Here is a 15,317-nt window from a genome sequence, read left to right on the forward strand (position 1 = left end):
CGAATGGTCTAAGTGGAGAAGGAGGTATGAACAGTATCGCCTCACATCGGGTCTTGCATCAAGTGAAGGTGAGGCACGGAAGGTCAGTACACTCTTATATTGTATGGGTGAAGAAGCCGAGGACGTGCTGTCGTCTACGAATATCTCCACCACAGACAGAGCAAAGTAGTTCAGTTGTGGGCAAATTTGATGAATATTTTAAGGTTCGCAAAAATGTAATTTTTGAACGAGCACGGTTCAACAGATGCAACCAACTGCCTGAAGAATATATCACTGTATTATACCATAGATTCGTGTGAGTACGGCAATTTTAAAGACGAGATGCTACGGGATCGATTGGTAGTTGGTACTTGCGACACGTTGCTATCGGAGCGCCTGTAGATGGACCCGGAATAACCTTGGCCAAGACCATGAAGTTAGTAAGACAGAAGGAGGCCGTGCAACAGCACAATACCCAGTTGCAAAACAGCTCGGACACCAAATCTCCAATTGACTTATCACCCATTGACAAAAAACATAGCTCAATAAAAGGAGCTCGCTCAGTTCATCACAAAGGTGATGGAAGAGGAACATGGCTACCAGGCAAAAGCACCCCTAAACCCTGCACAAGGTGCGGCAGAGGTTCACATCCTATTGGCACACAATGTCCTGCCAGTGGAGCAACATGCAAGCGATGTATGAGGAAAGTTCATTGTGCTAGCCAATGTTTCTCCAAGACTGTCAAGCTACCAACCAATGAAGTGTCGGTAGACGGGTCCATTCTTGATGACGATGAGCTCACTCTTGATGAAGGACTTTCATTAGATTCGGCCTTTTTTGATGCTGTGACCCTGGGAAGCCACAAACCAACATGGAATGCAACACTGTTAATGAACACATTTAATGCTTAAGTAGTCTTAAAACTTGATACAGGGGCTGAAGCCACAGCAATCACAGAGAAAACTTACAATTCACTGCCAAATGTAGTGCTCAAGAAGCCTCAGAAAATCCTGCAGGGGCCTGCCAAGCAGTACCTCAATGTACTGGGCCAGTTTACAACAACACTGTCTCATGGTCCGAAATCCACAATCCAAACTATCTATGTTATTAATGGCCACAAGACTAATTTGCTAGGCCTCCCAGCGATTACTGCCCTTAACATTTTGTGCAGAGTGGATGCTCTCATGTGTGATGCACATTCCGTCCATGCCAAATTCCCCACATTGTTTAAAGGTCTGGGTACCCTGGGGGACAAATACATAATCAAACTGAAAGAGGATGCCATCCCATATTCCCTTTGTACCCCAAGAAATGTGACAATACCTTTGAGAGAGAAGGTCAAGCAAGAGCTTACCCGGATGGAGAATAATGGGGTTATTTTGAGAGTAACTGAGCCAACTGCATGGTGTGCTGGGATGGTGGTGGTCCCCAAATGTGATGGGTCAGTAAGAATTTGTGTTGACTTTAAGATGCTGAATGAGAGCATCCTGAGGGAAGTACATCCCATCCCAAAGGTAGACAATACATTGGCCCAGCTTAGTGGAGCCATCTTATTCAGTAAACTCGATGCCAACAGTGGTTTTTGGCAAATACCATTGGCAGAGACATCCCAGCCACTTACCACCTTCATTACTCCCTATGGGCATTACCTATTTAACAAATTACCTTTTGGTATTTCTTGTGCCCCCGAATTATTCCAACTCCGGATGAACAAGATAATTGAAGGTCTTAAAGGAGTAGTTTGTCAGATGGACGACGTGTTAGTGTTTGGCTCTACCCAAGAGGAGCATGACCAGCGACTGTTGGCTTTATTGGAGTGTATAAGAGCTGCTGGGGTATCACTCAACAAAGAGAAATGCAAATTTAGTGCTAGTACAGTGAAATTCCTAGGCCACATTGTCAATAAGGATGGCATCAAAGCAGACCCTGATAAGACATCAGCTATCCTTAAAATAAAATCACCCCAAAATGTCTCAGAACTCCATAGGTTCATGGGGTTGGCCAACCAACTAGGGAAATTTTCATGCCATCTAGCAGACATTACCCACCCACTCCGGGGACTACCTAGTTCCAAACGAGCTTGGCTTTGGGGGTCTGATCAGGAAACTGCATTTGTAAAGGCAAAGGAGGCACTATCTAAACCAATAATCCTTGCACTGTATCGTTCAGGAGGTGAAACCAAGGTTGTTGCAGATGCGTCTTCCTTTGGATTGGGGGCAATCCTTCTCAAAAGAGTCACCAGTGAGTGGCGGCCAGTGGCATATGCATCTTGGACTTTGTCAGCAACTGAGCAGAAATATGCTCAAATTGAGAAAGAGGCCCTGGCAGTCACATGGGCCTGCATCAAGTTCAGCGACTACTTGCTCGGAAACAAATTTTTGATTCAATCAGACCACAAGCCACTAATTCCCCTACTGAACACGAAGCATTTGGACTGTCTGCCCCCTCGTATCTTACGTTTCCGCCTCAGGCTAGCCAAGTTTGATTATACTGTTTCTCATGCTCCTGGGAAATTGCTGTATGCTGCAGATGCTTTATCCAGGGCACCCACTTCCCCGGTAACCCCAGAAGAAGATGATTCATTACAAGATGATGCTGAATTGCTGGTAGATACGATGGTGACCTCCTTGCCAGCCAGTAAAGCGCGATTAGCTGTTTACTTAAACAGTCAGAAATCAGATCACACACTCACAGTAGTGAGATTATACTGTCAGAGTGGCTGGCCATCTAAGCATCAAATACCACCTGAGGTAAAACCCTACTGGGAAGCCAGAGCATCTCTGACCGTGTGCAATGACTTACTGCTGTACAACAACCGTATTGTGGTCCCACAAGCTCTGCAGAAAGATACAATGGACAAGATCCATGAAGGCCACCAAGGAATAGAAAGATGTCATATGAGAGCAAAGTCCTCTGTTTGGTGGCCAGGATTGTCAAAGCAGATTGCTAAAAAAACACAACAGTGTCCTACTTGTTGCCGAGACGCCAAACCTAGAAAAGAACCTCTGATCACTTCTTCCCTACCTGACTACCCTTGGCAGGTGGTTGGTACAGATTTCTTCGAGTTTGAAAGAAAACAGTATTTAGTGATAGTAGATTATTATTCTAGATATCCAGAAATAGTGAAAATGTCTTCCACAACATCCACCAGCACAATCACTGCATTGAAAATTATCTTCTCTAGATATGGCATACCAGAGATAGTGAGAAGTGATAATGGGCCACAGTATCGGTCACAAGAGTTCACTACCTTTGCCAAGGCATACAATTTTACACATGTCACCAGTAGTCCTCTGTATCCCCAGAGTAACGGCCAAGTTGAGAGAACTGCACAAACATTAAAGAAAATTCTGAGGCAGGCAGATGACATATGCCAAGTGCTGCTTAGTCATCGGACTACTCCCATGCCTTGGTGTAACCTCAGCCCAAGTGAACTCCTGATGGGACGGAGGCTGAGATCCCTGCTGCCCATGACTGACAACTTGCTGATCCCACAGTGGCCTTACCTATCAGAATTCCAAAAATCCAATGAACAATTCAAAGCCAAGCAAAAGAAAGATTTCGATCAGTGTCATCATACAAAAGAACATTCTCCATTGCCAGATGATCGTGAAGTATGGGTCACCTCCAGCAGAGAGCCAGTGAGAGGGAGAGTTGTGACAGTAGCAGATACTCCAAGAAGCTATCTAGTCAACACACCTTCAGGGACAATCAGAAGGAATCAGCAACATCTTCAACGTCTCCCAGAGAGTGATAACCCTGCAGAGTCCAGCAGTAGTCCTGAGTCAACTAAAGGCATTAACAGTCCACTGCCATCCAACAACTCTGAATTGACCGAAGGTGACAGTAGTCCCCTACTGTCCAATGATGATGCTATTCTATTAACAAGGTCTGGTGGCTCAAGAGTCCAAACACGATCACAGACTGGTACTACAATTCTGCCTCCAGAAAGATACCGTTTTCAGGGGGAGATGTGGTAGAATGAACTGAACTATATATAGTTATAATTTAGTTGATCATATTGTAATCATTGAGTGGTGTTGTATATGTAATGTTTATGATTGAGTCGCGTGTTTGTAACATTAATTGGAAAGTCTTGTATACGTGTTGACTGTTGAATCATTGATCACATTGTCTAATGTCACACAGAACAGTCTTTTTTACATTTGCTAGTGATACAAAATTATACCAGTGGACTACTCCAAGCAACTCGATGGCCTCCCATCGAAACAGCTTTGCTGTCATCACACAAAATGATGGAGTAGTGGCCCAATCTGTATATTCTTGTTACATGTAAGAATATTGTAACTAATGATGATATATGTCACTAACACAAGACGCCATGTTTGAATTTTGCCAGTAATGTTAGTAACATAATATTACAGATTTGCATGCTCCCTTGTCCATAGGATTCAATGTGCTCCTGGCTAGATACAAAAGGGAGATCTCGACACAACCAAAGTGATGCAACGGTTGCATGCACAATGACATGAATGCATAAGGCACTTTTGTTGTATCTGAAACATGACTGGTTCATTAAAATGGTAGTTTTAGCCATTGCTAAATTGTGCGATGCTACTCATGGGAAATTTCAGAAGCTACTATACGGTACTTTTTGCTAGCACTATAACTGTATAACTGAGAGGAGATTCTGAGATGGTTACAAGGAAACAAACAAGCAAGCAAGCAAGCAAGCACACACACACACACACACACACACACACACACACACACACACACACACACACACACACACACACACACTACACACATTACACACACTACATAACACACGCACACACACACAGTAGACTGGTGTTTGTTGTTTCACACACACACACACACACACACACACACACACACACACACACACACACACACACACACACACACACACACACACACTACACACACACACACACTACACAACACACGCACACACACACTACACACACACACACACACACTACACACACACACTACACACACACACTACACAACACACGCACACACACACTACACACACACACAGTACACACACACACTACACGTACCGTAGATTGGTGTTTGTTGTGGGTAGACTTCAAGATGTTAGCGATAGCCACACTAAGATCATCAGTGAGAGAGAATATTGGTTCAAAGTCAGCCATGTACTGCTGAAAGTAAGCTGTAACAAAATGGTACATAGTACGTACCAAACACAATATACACATATATGCATACACTACACACATACACACATGCACACACAGTACAGGACACTTACCAAATAGCTCTGAAGGACTCAAAGTGCTACATAAAAGTAAAAGATAATAACAAATCCTTATACACTACCATTACAATCACAACTTATTTTCAACTATTCTCTTTTTGAAAGGCTGTGAAACAACTAATGTAATATCAGACCTGTACGAGTGCTTAATCAATAGTTTTACTTCTGGGAGATTTTGGATAAGAACTTGCAATTGGATCATAAAGCAGGACCAACAATTCATAATATGTGACTGTCTCAGCAAAAACCCCACTTGTTCGCACAACCATGCGTATTGAGAAAAACGAAATTTTAAAATAATTCGTAAAATTATGCATGTTACAAAGAAAAATATGTAAGTTTTTAATAGGGGCCAGTATTCGAAGAAGGAAGACTCAAATCGATTAAAACTATATACCACCTTATTCGCCTGCTCATGGAGAGTTCGAAAATATTTGTTTCGTTTCTGTAGCTTCAATGGTATGCGTGTCATGTGCGTTTGTTTGTGATGCAGTAAACGTAAACAAGATTGTCATCGTTTCTTCTACTAAACCGCTTTCATATTCATATGAGCAAGTGTCTACAGGGCTAACACTATACCATGGCTGATGTGCTGATCCATGGTGAACATTTAAAGCCAAATTGCAACATTGTAGACTAATCCAAACGGAAGTTATGACTGCAAATGTAAATGCCTGTAGTTTATTTTCAGCATAGTTGCTATTATCTTACTCTTCCTACTGTCTAGTGCTATAATTTCAAAACTACAAACCACAGAAGGCTGAAACTTTGGTGATCCATTCCTTAGACACTGCTAATAATGCTGAGTGATTAAAAAATAAATATTTTTAATTGTGTGAACCAGTCGGGTTTTAGCTGAGACGGTCACATATAAGTAAGGGAGAGAGTATCTAGCTTCCAATATAGCCTGTACAAAATCACTGCGTTAAATTTGCCATTGCTACTTACAGTATATTGTGAACTGTCGGTAGGACTCTTGTTTATTGTGGCTTGAAATCCATCAATCTAAAATAACGTGAGGTGAAATGCTTAATTGTCTGCAATTGAGAGAATGATTTGTCCTTTGCCAATTATCGTCCAACTCAATCATTACACAACATTCTTTATTTTGACTGAACCTGTCTATTCCTTTTCTTATTTAACAAGTGGTTGCATTAGGCAGGTTATTTTGAGTAAATAATTTCAAGTAGGCAAGTTAATTAGACAGATGACATTAATAGGCAGTGAAAGTGAGCAGGTTACCACAATATAATTATTTTTCTTTTCAGTTTTCACCGAACAAACTCACTTGGTTTTTTTCATTGTCAATCAAATGGAACAACTCCTCTAGTTCTTCACTGGTCATGATCCCGTCAGAAAAGAATTCCTGAAACTCCTTCAAAGACAGAGAACCACTATCTGTGTACATCAATAGTTGATCACCACCGAGTTGATGTCATGGTTTACCATTCTTATCAGCTCTTCTGAAAGAAAAAATGTTTGTAGACAAATGCACATTAGACACCAGAATTTAGCAAGTGATTACATTATTACATGTTGATAACTTTAAATACAGACATGCACAAAGAAATGTCTTCTCGACTGTTTAAGCTTTCTCTATCACATTTTCTTATGTGGTCTTTAGCCACCACCCATGGGTAAAGTTCTATGAGGAACATTTATATAAATCATGCCTACTGCTCAAGTTGTAGAGCTCCTTTTCTTGTTACGACATACACAGCAAAAAGGAGGCCAAACCACCACAGATGTTATTCAGCTACTGTTGGACTAGGAAATGTGGCAGTGTGTGGATGGTCTGCCTATGATTTCATCATCGATGCAGTTTGCTAATACACAAAAGCTGAGAGGACACTTCCATTTCCAAACCACATTACAACCCGATAGTTTCCTGTTGTACTGTAGGTGTATGTTTTTTTGACATGCTCATCTTCATGTTAGTAGCATACTGGATATCGCTATTGTATCAGAGAACCTATATGCACCACTCCAGCAAAGTGGTCGGACACTTTGGAAATCACATTAGGAAACAAATTTAAGAAAAATTAGAAATTGTAGTGATCATAGAAAAAAGTAGGGAAAGAAGGGAGGTCACCTACACCTACAGATATACTAGCAAACATTTAATCCCTAATCCAGTTAATATCCAAGACCAAGACTGAATTAAGATTAATGTTCACTAGTATATCTGTAGGTATAGGAGACCTTCCTTGTTTCCCTACTTTTTCCTAATCGAACTTATACTGCATCAAAAGAAAGGGTGGCCCCAGAATTAATGTTTTCATCAGAACGCATGTCCCAGCTAATAAAACTTGCTTCGAAAGTGCAGTGGTCATCACGCTTTGCTTTCAGCTATGTTCAGCATGTTACAAAGTGTTACAAACGAAAAACAGAGTCAGAATCGTCTCTGCAGTCAGTCCAGTCACCACAAAAAATACGGACAATTCCTGTTTACAAACATACTGTAGGGAAGAAATGCACTGCGCTACCGCAAATCGACAACTTGGGCTGTCAGTAAAAAGAAATGGGACACAAAGGAGGACAAAGGTAAGTCCATGATGCATGCATTGTACGTACTGCGGTATGCCAAAAGGCATGTCTCGGGATGAAGTGATGTCAAAAAATCAAGCCCACAGCATTAGCGGTTATTGAGTTATAGTTACCTGAAGGCATCAGGCAGGCAGGCAGGCAGGCAGGCAGGCAGGCAGGCAGGCAGGCAGGCAGGCAGGCAGGCAGGCAGGCAGGCAGGCAGGCAGGCAGGCAGGCAGGCAGGCAGGCAGGCAGGCAGGCAGGCAGGCAGGCAGGCAGGCAGGCAGGCAGGCAGGCAGGCAGGCAGGCAGGCAGGCAGGCAGGCAGGCAGGCAGGCAGGCAGGCAGGCAGGCAGGCAGGCAGGCAGGCAGGCAGGCAGGCAGGCAGGCAGGCAGGCAGGCAGGCAGGCAGGCAGGCAGGCAGGCAGGCAGGCAGGCAGGCAGGCAGGCAGGCAGGCCGCCAGGTTCCATTCAATACTTTTTTTTTAAAATTTCATAACAAATTAATTGGAAGCTTTTAGGATCGTACTAATGGCACTTTTGGGCTTGGTTATACCTGACCAATACTGCCAAGGTACCAGGATGGAGTTGTGAAGCTGGTTTTTGGGTGAATTTTTTGAATAGGAAAACCCAAATCTCCATGATCCTTAATATACAGTACTGTTGTAGTACTACTGTACTGTATGATCATATACACAAAAACAACATTACACACAAACCAAAAAAGCAAAGCTGCTACATACATGCACGCAGAAATGCACGCAGAAATGCACGCAGACATGCATGCACAAACACACAAATGGTGACACAGATACGCGCACACATACGCACTCACGCACGCACGCACACACACACTTGGTAAAGTCCTCAGTACACTCCTCAATAGCTTTAGTAGTGAGAACATCACTACAATTCCCTCCCATCATTAGACGATAACTGACATTTTTTCTATTCATATGATCCACCTTTTATCCACAACAGTTCTCCCATGGCAGGAGATCATGAAATGAGACTACAACATATAAATGTTGGGAAGTCAAAGGAAGTGGCCAATAATGGCAATAATAAATAACATTACTACATTGTAATTTGTCATCTGATGTGTGTAAAAAGTTGGTCCCAATTATACGACGGGACCGTCATAGGAGACCAAATCACCTAATAATGCAGTCACCTCCTTAACCCTTAAACGTGCATGAAACTTTTAAGGAATTAGTCCTGAATGCGCACAGAACATTTATGGAATGCGCACAGAACATTTATGGAATGCGTGTTTACACAAAACAAACTTATATGGTGAGGTAAGACAGCCTTTCCTAAATCTATTAGCCTAAAACCATATATCAGTACAAAGCTTATTCATTGGTCTACTTGGGGAACGCTAAATAACCACTGTAACAACAATGGCTTACTTGTTATAAAGCAAAGAAGATCGATGTCTCGCGCCACATTCTTCGCTTCAATTGTAGTTTCGATTGTGAGTTTAGTCACGTGAGTTATATATGGCCTGATTCGCCATTGAATGACCATTCGAATAGTACTTGTTTGAAGCAAATCGGACAAACTGTCAAGGAGTTATGGATCATTTTCTAAAGGTATGTAATATATTTTTTGTGGTTAGTTGCTGAAAATTATTTTCACAGTGATTTTTGGTCTTATGCTTTGGTCGTAGGGTAAACCCCTAGGTATCATTTTAATGCTTATTACATCACGAGTAGAATGGCACAAGTTACAAAGCCATATGGTAAACGCTTCAAATGTTACAGCGCTTTGTTTACAACCATGCGTAAAAGCCTATATATAGGCTTACGCGTTTTCAAGACCATGCGTAATCTGCCTATATATATATAGGCTTATGCGCGTTTAAGGGTTAACAAGGTACTGGCCCAAAGGCAACAGAAAATATTATTTGTTAAAAGTATAACAGTTGACATACATTGAGAAATGCTCAGAATCTTGCCACAATCAGTAGCTCCCAACATTACTCTGAACACAAACACTAATATTTAATAGACAACAACAGTAAAATCAAGTCACAAAGTTACTCACTGAAGACATCCACTCTCACTGGTAACACTTTGTACATAATTCTTCAATGATTGCCTAAAGGCTGAAACATTGCTCTCTCAAACCTCCAGAAACATGTGAACTACAACAATCTAAACAACAAGCAAAATGGTAAATGGAAAACTTTTCAGCAAGACATACCGTGTTTTTGCTGTCTTGTCTAACTTCCTCTTCTTCTACCATTTCTAGTTTGATCTACAAGAATAATCAGTAACACTAGTAATCCCCCAAGAGCTTGTATAGAAGGGAGTCACAATCTTAACAGAGAAAACAATTCCAGACCAGGCGGTCACTTCATCCCCAGACACTTGTAGTTGAGGTACTTGTAAAGTAACAGAGCAAGGCGTGTTGGCAGCTGTAAAAAATTTCCAATAAAAGGAATTTTCATGGAAAAATAAATATGAATACTTTTAGTTTAGGATTCCATATAAAACTTTGTAGTATATGTGACCATCTCAGGATCAAAAACTAAGTGCATCGACATACAAAAGTAGCATCACAGACCAATACCTGGATTTATTGAAGCATCCCAAATTATAAAGGGATTGACATTTGGGGCATCCTTTTTATTATGGGGCTCCCTCCGACAGTAGCATCAATGACAATACATAACTCTATGGACTTTATCCACAATGACATCACGAGCTCAAGACAAGATGACAGCATTATTTGGGGTACTAATGTACAGGCACCTATGGAGAAATTGTTTTGATCGATCATATTTCAGCCAGGGAAGGACATCAGCTCTAAACAACAGGTAATGGGTACAAGACAACACAATAAACAAATTTGTTTCACATGGTGGAAAAGTTTTGAGAAAACATTTGTTAGCAATAGTTTTTGGTTTTTGTTACATTATAGCCATACCTGTTGGCTACTGCTGATGTGACAGCTTACATAACACTGTTGAAATCTTATGAAAACTGTTTTGAGCCACAAAAACACACAGTGGCAGACCCTGTAGGCTAAACATACAGGATGTCTTCGACTTGAAAGGGGATATGTCCCCTATATATGAGAATGAAGCATCAAGGCTTTGTAGAGAATTTGTGAATACAAAACACTTGTGAAGATACTTGTGTGTGTGTCAAAGCAGCTTATTCAAATAGCATTTCCTTAGTGGTGTAAATCATCGAAATTAGAGAATTGCAAAATAATTTACTACTTACAAAATCCAAAATTACAATAACATTATTAATTTGATAATTCTGTATGCGCTATTGCAAACAGTCCTGTGGACAAGGAATCATGTAGCTCAAGTACATCACATTACTGGCACAATGAAGCAAAGCTATGGAAATGAAGTTAAATGTCACAACAGAAGAATGGTAGCACAGGTATAGCAGAACAGCCTTTTTTACATTTGCTAGTGATACAAAATTGCACCAGTGGACTACTCCAAGCGACTCAATGGCCTTCCCATCAAAACAGCTTTGCTGTCATCACACAAAATGATGGAGTAGTGGCCCAATTTGTATATTCCTGTTACATATAAGAATATTGTAACTAATGATGATATATGTCACTAACACAAGACGCCATGTTTGAATTTTTCTAGTAATGTTAGTAACATAATATTACAGATTTACATGCTCCTTTTTCCATAGGATTCAATGTGCTCCTGACTACATACAAAAGGGAGATCTGGACACAACCAAAGTGGTGCAACGGTTGCATGCACAATGACATGAATGCATAAGCCACTTTTGTTGTATTTGAAACATAACTGGTTCATTAAAAAGGCATTGCTAAATTTTGTGATGCTACTCATGAATGGGAAATTTCAGAAGCTATAATAATCCACTATATGGTACTTTTTGTTAGCACTATAACTGTATGAGAGGAGGATTCTGAGATGGTTACAAGGAAGCAAACAAGCAAGCTAGCAAGAAAGCACACACACACACACACACACACACACACACACACACACACACACACACACGCTACACACACACACACACACGCTACACACACACACGCTACACACACACACGCTACACACACACACGCACACAATACACACACACCACACACACACACACACACACACACACACACACACACACACACACACACACAATACACACTACACATACACACACACTACACACTACACACACGCACTACACACACATACACACACACACACTACACATACACACTACACGCACACACTACACGTACCGTAGATTGGTGTTTGTTGTGGGTAGACTTCAAGGTGTTAGCGATAGCCACACTAAGATCATCAGTGAGAGAGAATATTGGTTCAAAGTCAGCCATGTATTGCTGAAAGTAAGCTGTAACAAAATGGTACATTTGTACACAGTACCAAACACAATATACACACACGTATATGCATACACTACACACATACACACATGCACACACAGTACAGTACACTTACCAAATAGCTCTGAAGGACTCAAAAGTGCTACATAAATGTAAAAGATAATAACAAATCCTTATACACTATCATTACAATCACAACTTATTTTCAACATTCTCTTTTTGAAAGGCTGTGAAACAACTAATGCAATATCAGACCTGTACGAGTGCTTAATCAATAGTTTTACTTCTGGGAGATTTTGGATAAGAACTTGGATCATAAAGCAGGACCAACAATTCATAATATGTAACTGTCTCAGCAAAAACCCGACTTGTCCGTACAACAATGCGTATCGAGAAAAATGAAATTTAAAAATAATTTGTAAAATTACGCATGTTACAAGGAAAAATACGCAAGTTTTTATAGGGGCCAAAAGAAGGAAGACTCAAATCGATTGAAACTATATACTATCTTATCCGCCTGCTCATAGAGAGTTAAAAAATCTTTGTTTCGCTTCTGTAGCTTCAACGGTATGTGTGTCATGTACGTTTGTTTACAATGCGGTAAACATAAACAAGATCATCACCATTTCTTCTACTAAACCGCTTTCATCAAACAGTACGGTAGCACAGTAGGACCTCCATTATCCGAACACCTGTGTGCCAGTTCAATCATAAAAGTGTTCAGATAAGTGAATTTGTTCGGATAAATGAAGCCCATTCATTTTTATAGGGAGTTCTGTTCAACTACTCTAATAGAACATGCACTACTCTAATTAAACGTTCACTTTATGATGAAACACTCTAATAGAGCAGTCACTTATACTGTTCGGATAATCAAGGGTTCGGATAATCGAGTTTCTACTGTACTGTTTAGTAAGGTTTGCATCAAAAGTGACGCGCGCCGCCAAAAATACCACCCTTAAAAACCACCTTAGAAACTTCTTACGTGACGAAAATCACTTTTACGGAATAATATTAGTCCATCTAACATCAAATGTAGCGTTAAAACAAGAAAACACTCGCTGGTGGCCAGATATAGAAGTTTAAAAAATCGTCAAAACCCGAAATTTCGTCTCACACACTCACTCACCCACCCACCCACCCATATATGAAATATAATTAGAAAACAAGGTGGAGTATACGAGATTCATTACCCACCCAAAACAGCCTAAATAGAGTCTAAGTGATATCAATATAAAACATCAAAGGCATGACAGGGTGAAAAATATTATGAAATCAAAAGTGGCGGTGAAGAAATAGCTGCATTATTTATCAGAGTATCTGGTGTCACTAATAGAAATGTACTGATTATTACTGCAGCCATTTCTTGGCATCACATGGTTACACCCTTTCTATTACTTGGCTGTTTTGTCAACATATACTTGAATACTTGTACTTGATGAACAAGGAAATAAATGTAATAGTTACCATACCTACTACAATCTCCTTCCTGATCTTAGCAACGTGATTACTGTCAAACAGGACTGTCAACAAACTCTCCAGTGAAGTAAACTGACTATCCACCTTGAGGGTGATTAACATGGTGAAGAAGAGTACAACCCAAAATGGAGACCAGGTAACAATATAATGGCCTCTGTGAACACATTGAACGTCAGTCCAGGTACGTTGGCAACCTGTAACATCAAATAACAGAATCTTATATTAGAGTTTTAAAATACTTCAAGAAACTGTCAGAATATTGGACCTTATCCGCAATGATGTCGCAACCATAAAATGGCGGCAATAGTTGTGGTACTTTCGTAAAATTTTTATGGACGATTATGGGAGGAAAAATTTTAACAATCATATTCAGTTGAGAAAGAAGATATCGAGCTCTAACCCTCAGGTATGGCTATAAGACATCACAATAAATACGTAGAAGCAATTTTCGGGTGGCTTTCAAACTTACGCTAAATTGTTATTCATTCAGTTACCTTATAACCATACCTACAGATTAGAGTTTGATATCTTTGATATTGGCTGAGATATCTCGTTCAAAAATTTTCCTCCCATAGTTGCCCATACAAATTTTAGAAAAGTCCCACAACTATCGCGGCCATTTTTTATGCATCTGACATCATTGCGCATTCTGTGACAGATCATGATTATACTACTCGTGTAAAACCAGTAAAACACTCTGGATACTAGAGGATACTAAAAACCATGTAGCTATAGAGGACAAACGAACAACTTTTTTACAAGTAGCTAGTCATGTCAGATCAAAGCAGCATTTGTGTTGAAAATGGATAGTAATATAAATTGTGCGACTTCAGGTACTGAACATGAATATCCTGAATTCTATAGTGGAACCTCAGCTATATGGACAGTCATCAGAGCTTTCTGTCAACCATATATAGACCCAGGAATTTCTGAGTGATGGCCTAAAGTTAAATAGGCTGTGCATTGCATTAGAATGTTTGTGTGTTATATTACAGTATATTGTATGTGAATTAGTGATACATGTAAGAATCATACTGGTTGGACTTAAGAAGGTAATGGTTACTTTGAACCACATACTGCCAACAAGTGTGGTCAGAACTCTGCCTATACACTAAAAGATTGCTCTATTAGAGTATGCACTGTATTTAAGTCGATCATTCTCATTTGTGTAGTTTAGTGGTAATCAAAAATTCCCATAATGCCGTGTGGTTTCCATGGGTTACAATAAGTGTCTGTTCACTACATGCCCAACTGAAAACAAGTTGATGTTGTGCTACCTCTAAAAACCAGGCGCCATGCAGCTATCTAATTCATCTGGAATTTACCATAGATAGTATATGCTACTATGAATTAACCAACTATGTATTACTATTTTGTAATAGGGTAGTTTTGGTTGTACAATAATATTATTAGCTAATTCTCGTATTTCGTAATTCACGAAATTTTCGTAATTCGTTCAATTACGTTGCCAAGCATTGCTAAGGAAGCGCTTGTTAAACAAACAACTTTAACCAAAGTACAGAAGTATCTGTTTTTCCCCACAAATTCTCTCGACAAAGCCTCATAGCTGCTCTTCATTTTCGTTCGTGTACGTAAGGGATACGCCCCCTTTCAACTCGAAGCGATAGGCTATTCCTGGTAGTGTACAAGGCCTGCATTATTGTTAAACGTCTCAAAACTTCAAAGGAAGGTAATTTACAAAG

At 40.3% G+C, this 15,317-nt stretch overlaps 2 protein-coding genes across 33 annotated transcripts in view; one reads left to right on the plus strand and one right to left on the minus strand.

Annotated features, from left to right (window-relative positions):
- The window catches only part of LOC136263915 (uncharacterized), a 255,807-nt gene that overhangs the window by 155,236 nt on the left and 85,254 nt on the right, over positions 1-15,317 (plus strand). The window lies entirely within an intron of this gene.
- LOC136263931 (N-terminal EF-hand calcium-binding protein 1-like) overlaps positions 1-15,317 on the minus strand; it is a 48,006-nt gene that overhangs the window by 12,805 nt on the left and 19,884 nt on the right. For 7 of the 26 annotated variants that reach the window (XR_010704851.1, XR_010704832.1, XR_010704852.1 and 4 more), the window contains one exon: positions 13,649-13,808. Coding sequence is in view for 2 of the 26 variants with exons in the window: in XM_066058595.1 (XP_065914667.1) it covers positions 5,034-5,135; positions 6,540-6,649; positions 6,698-6,714; positions 8,632-8,732 (330 nt within the window). In the remaining 24 variants the exon portion in view is untranslated. Of the gene's footprint in view, positions 1-5,033; positions 5,147-5,245; positions 5,272-6,539; positions 6,715-8,631; positions 8,789-9,712; positions 9,776-9,825; positions 9,936-9,984; positions 10,199-10,353; positions 10,536-12,030; positions 12,144-12,250; positions 12,278-13,607; positions 13,809-15,317 lie in introns of those variants that run through there. The other 19 variants (XR_010704837.1, XR_010704839.1, XR_010704840.1 and 16 more) reach the window with 15 other exon arrangements.

This window comes from Dysidea avara, chromosome 8 (genome assembly GCF_963678975.1).
Source record: "Dysidea avara chromosome 8, odDysAvar1.4, whole genome shotgun sequence".
NCBI lineage: Eukaryota > Metazoa > Porifera > Demospongiae > Dictyoceratida > Dysideidae > Dysidea > Dysidea avara.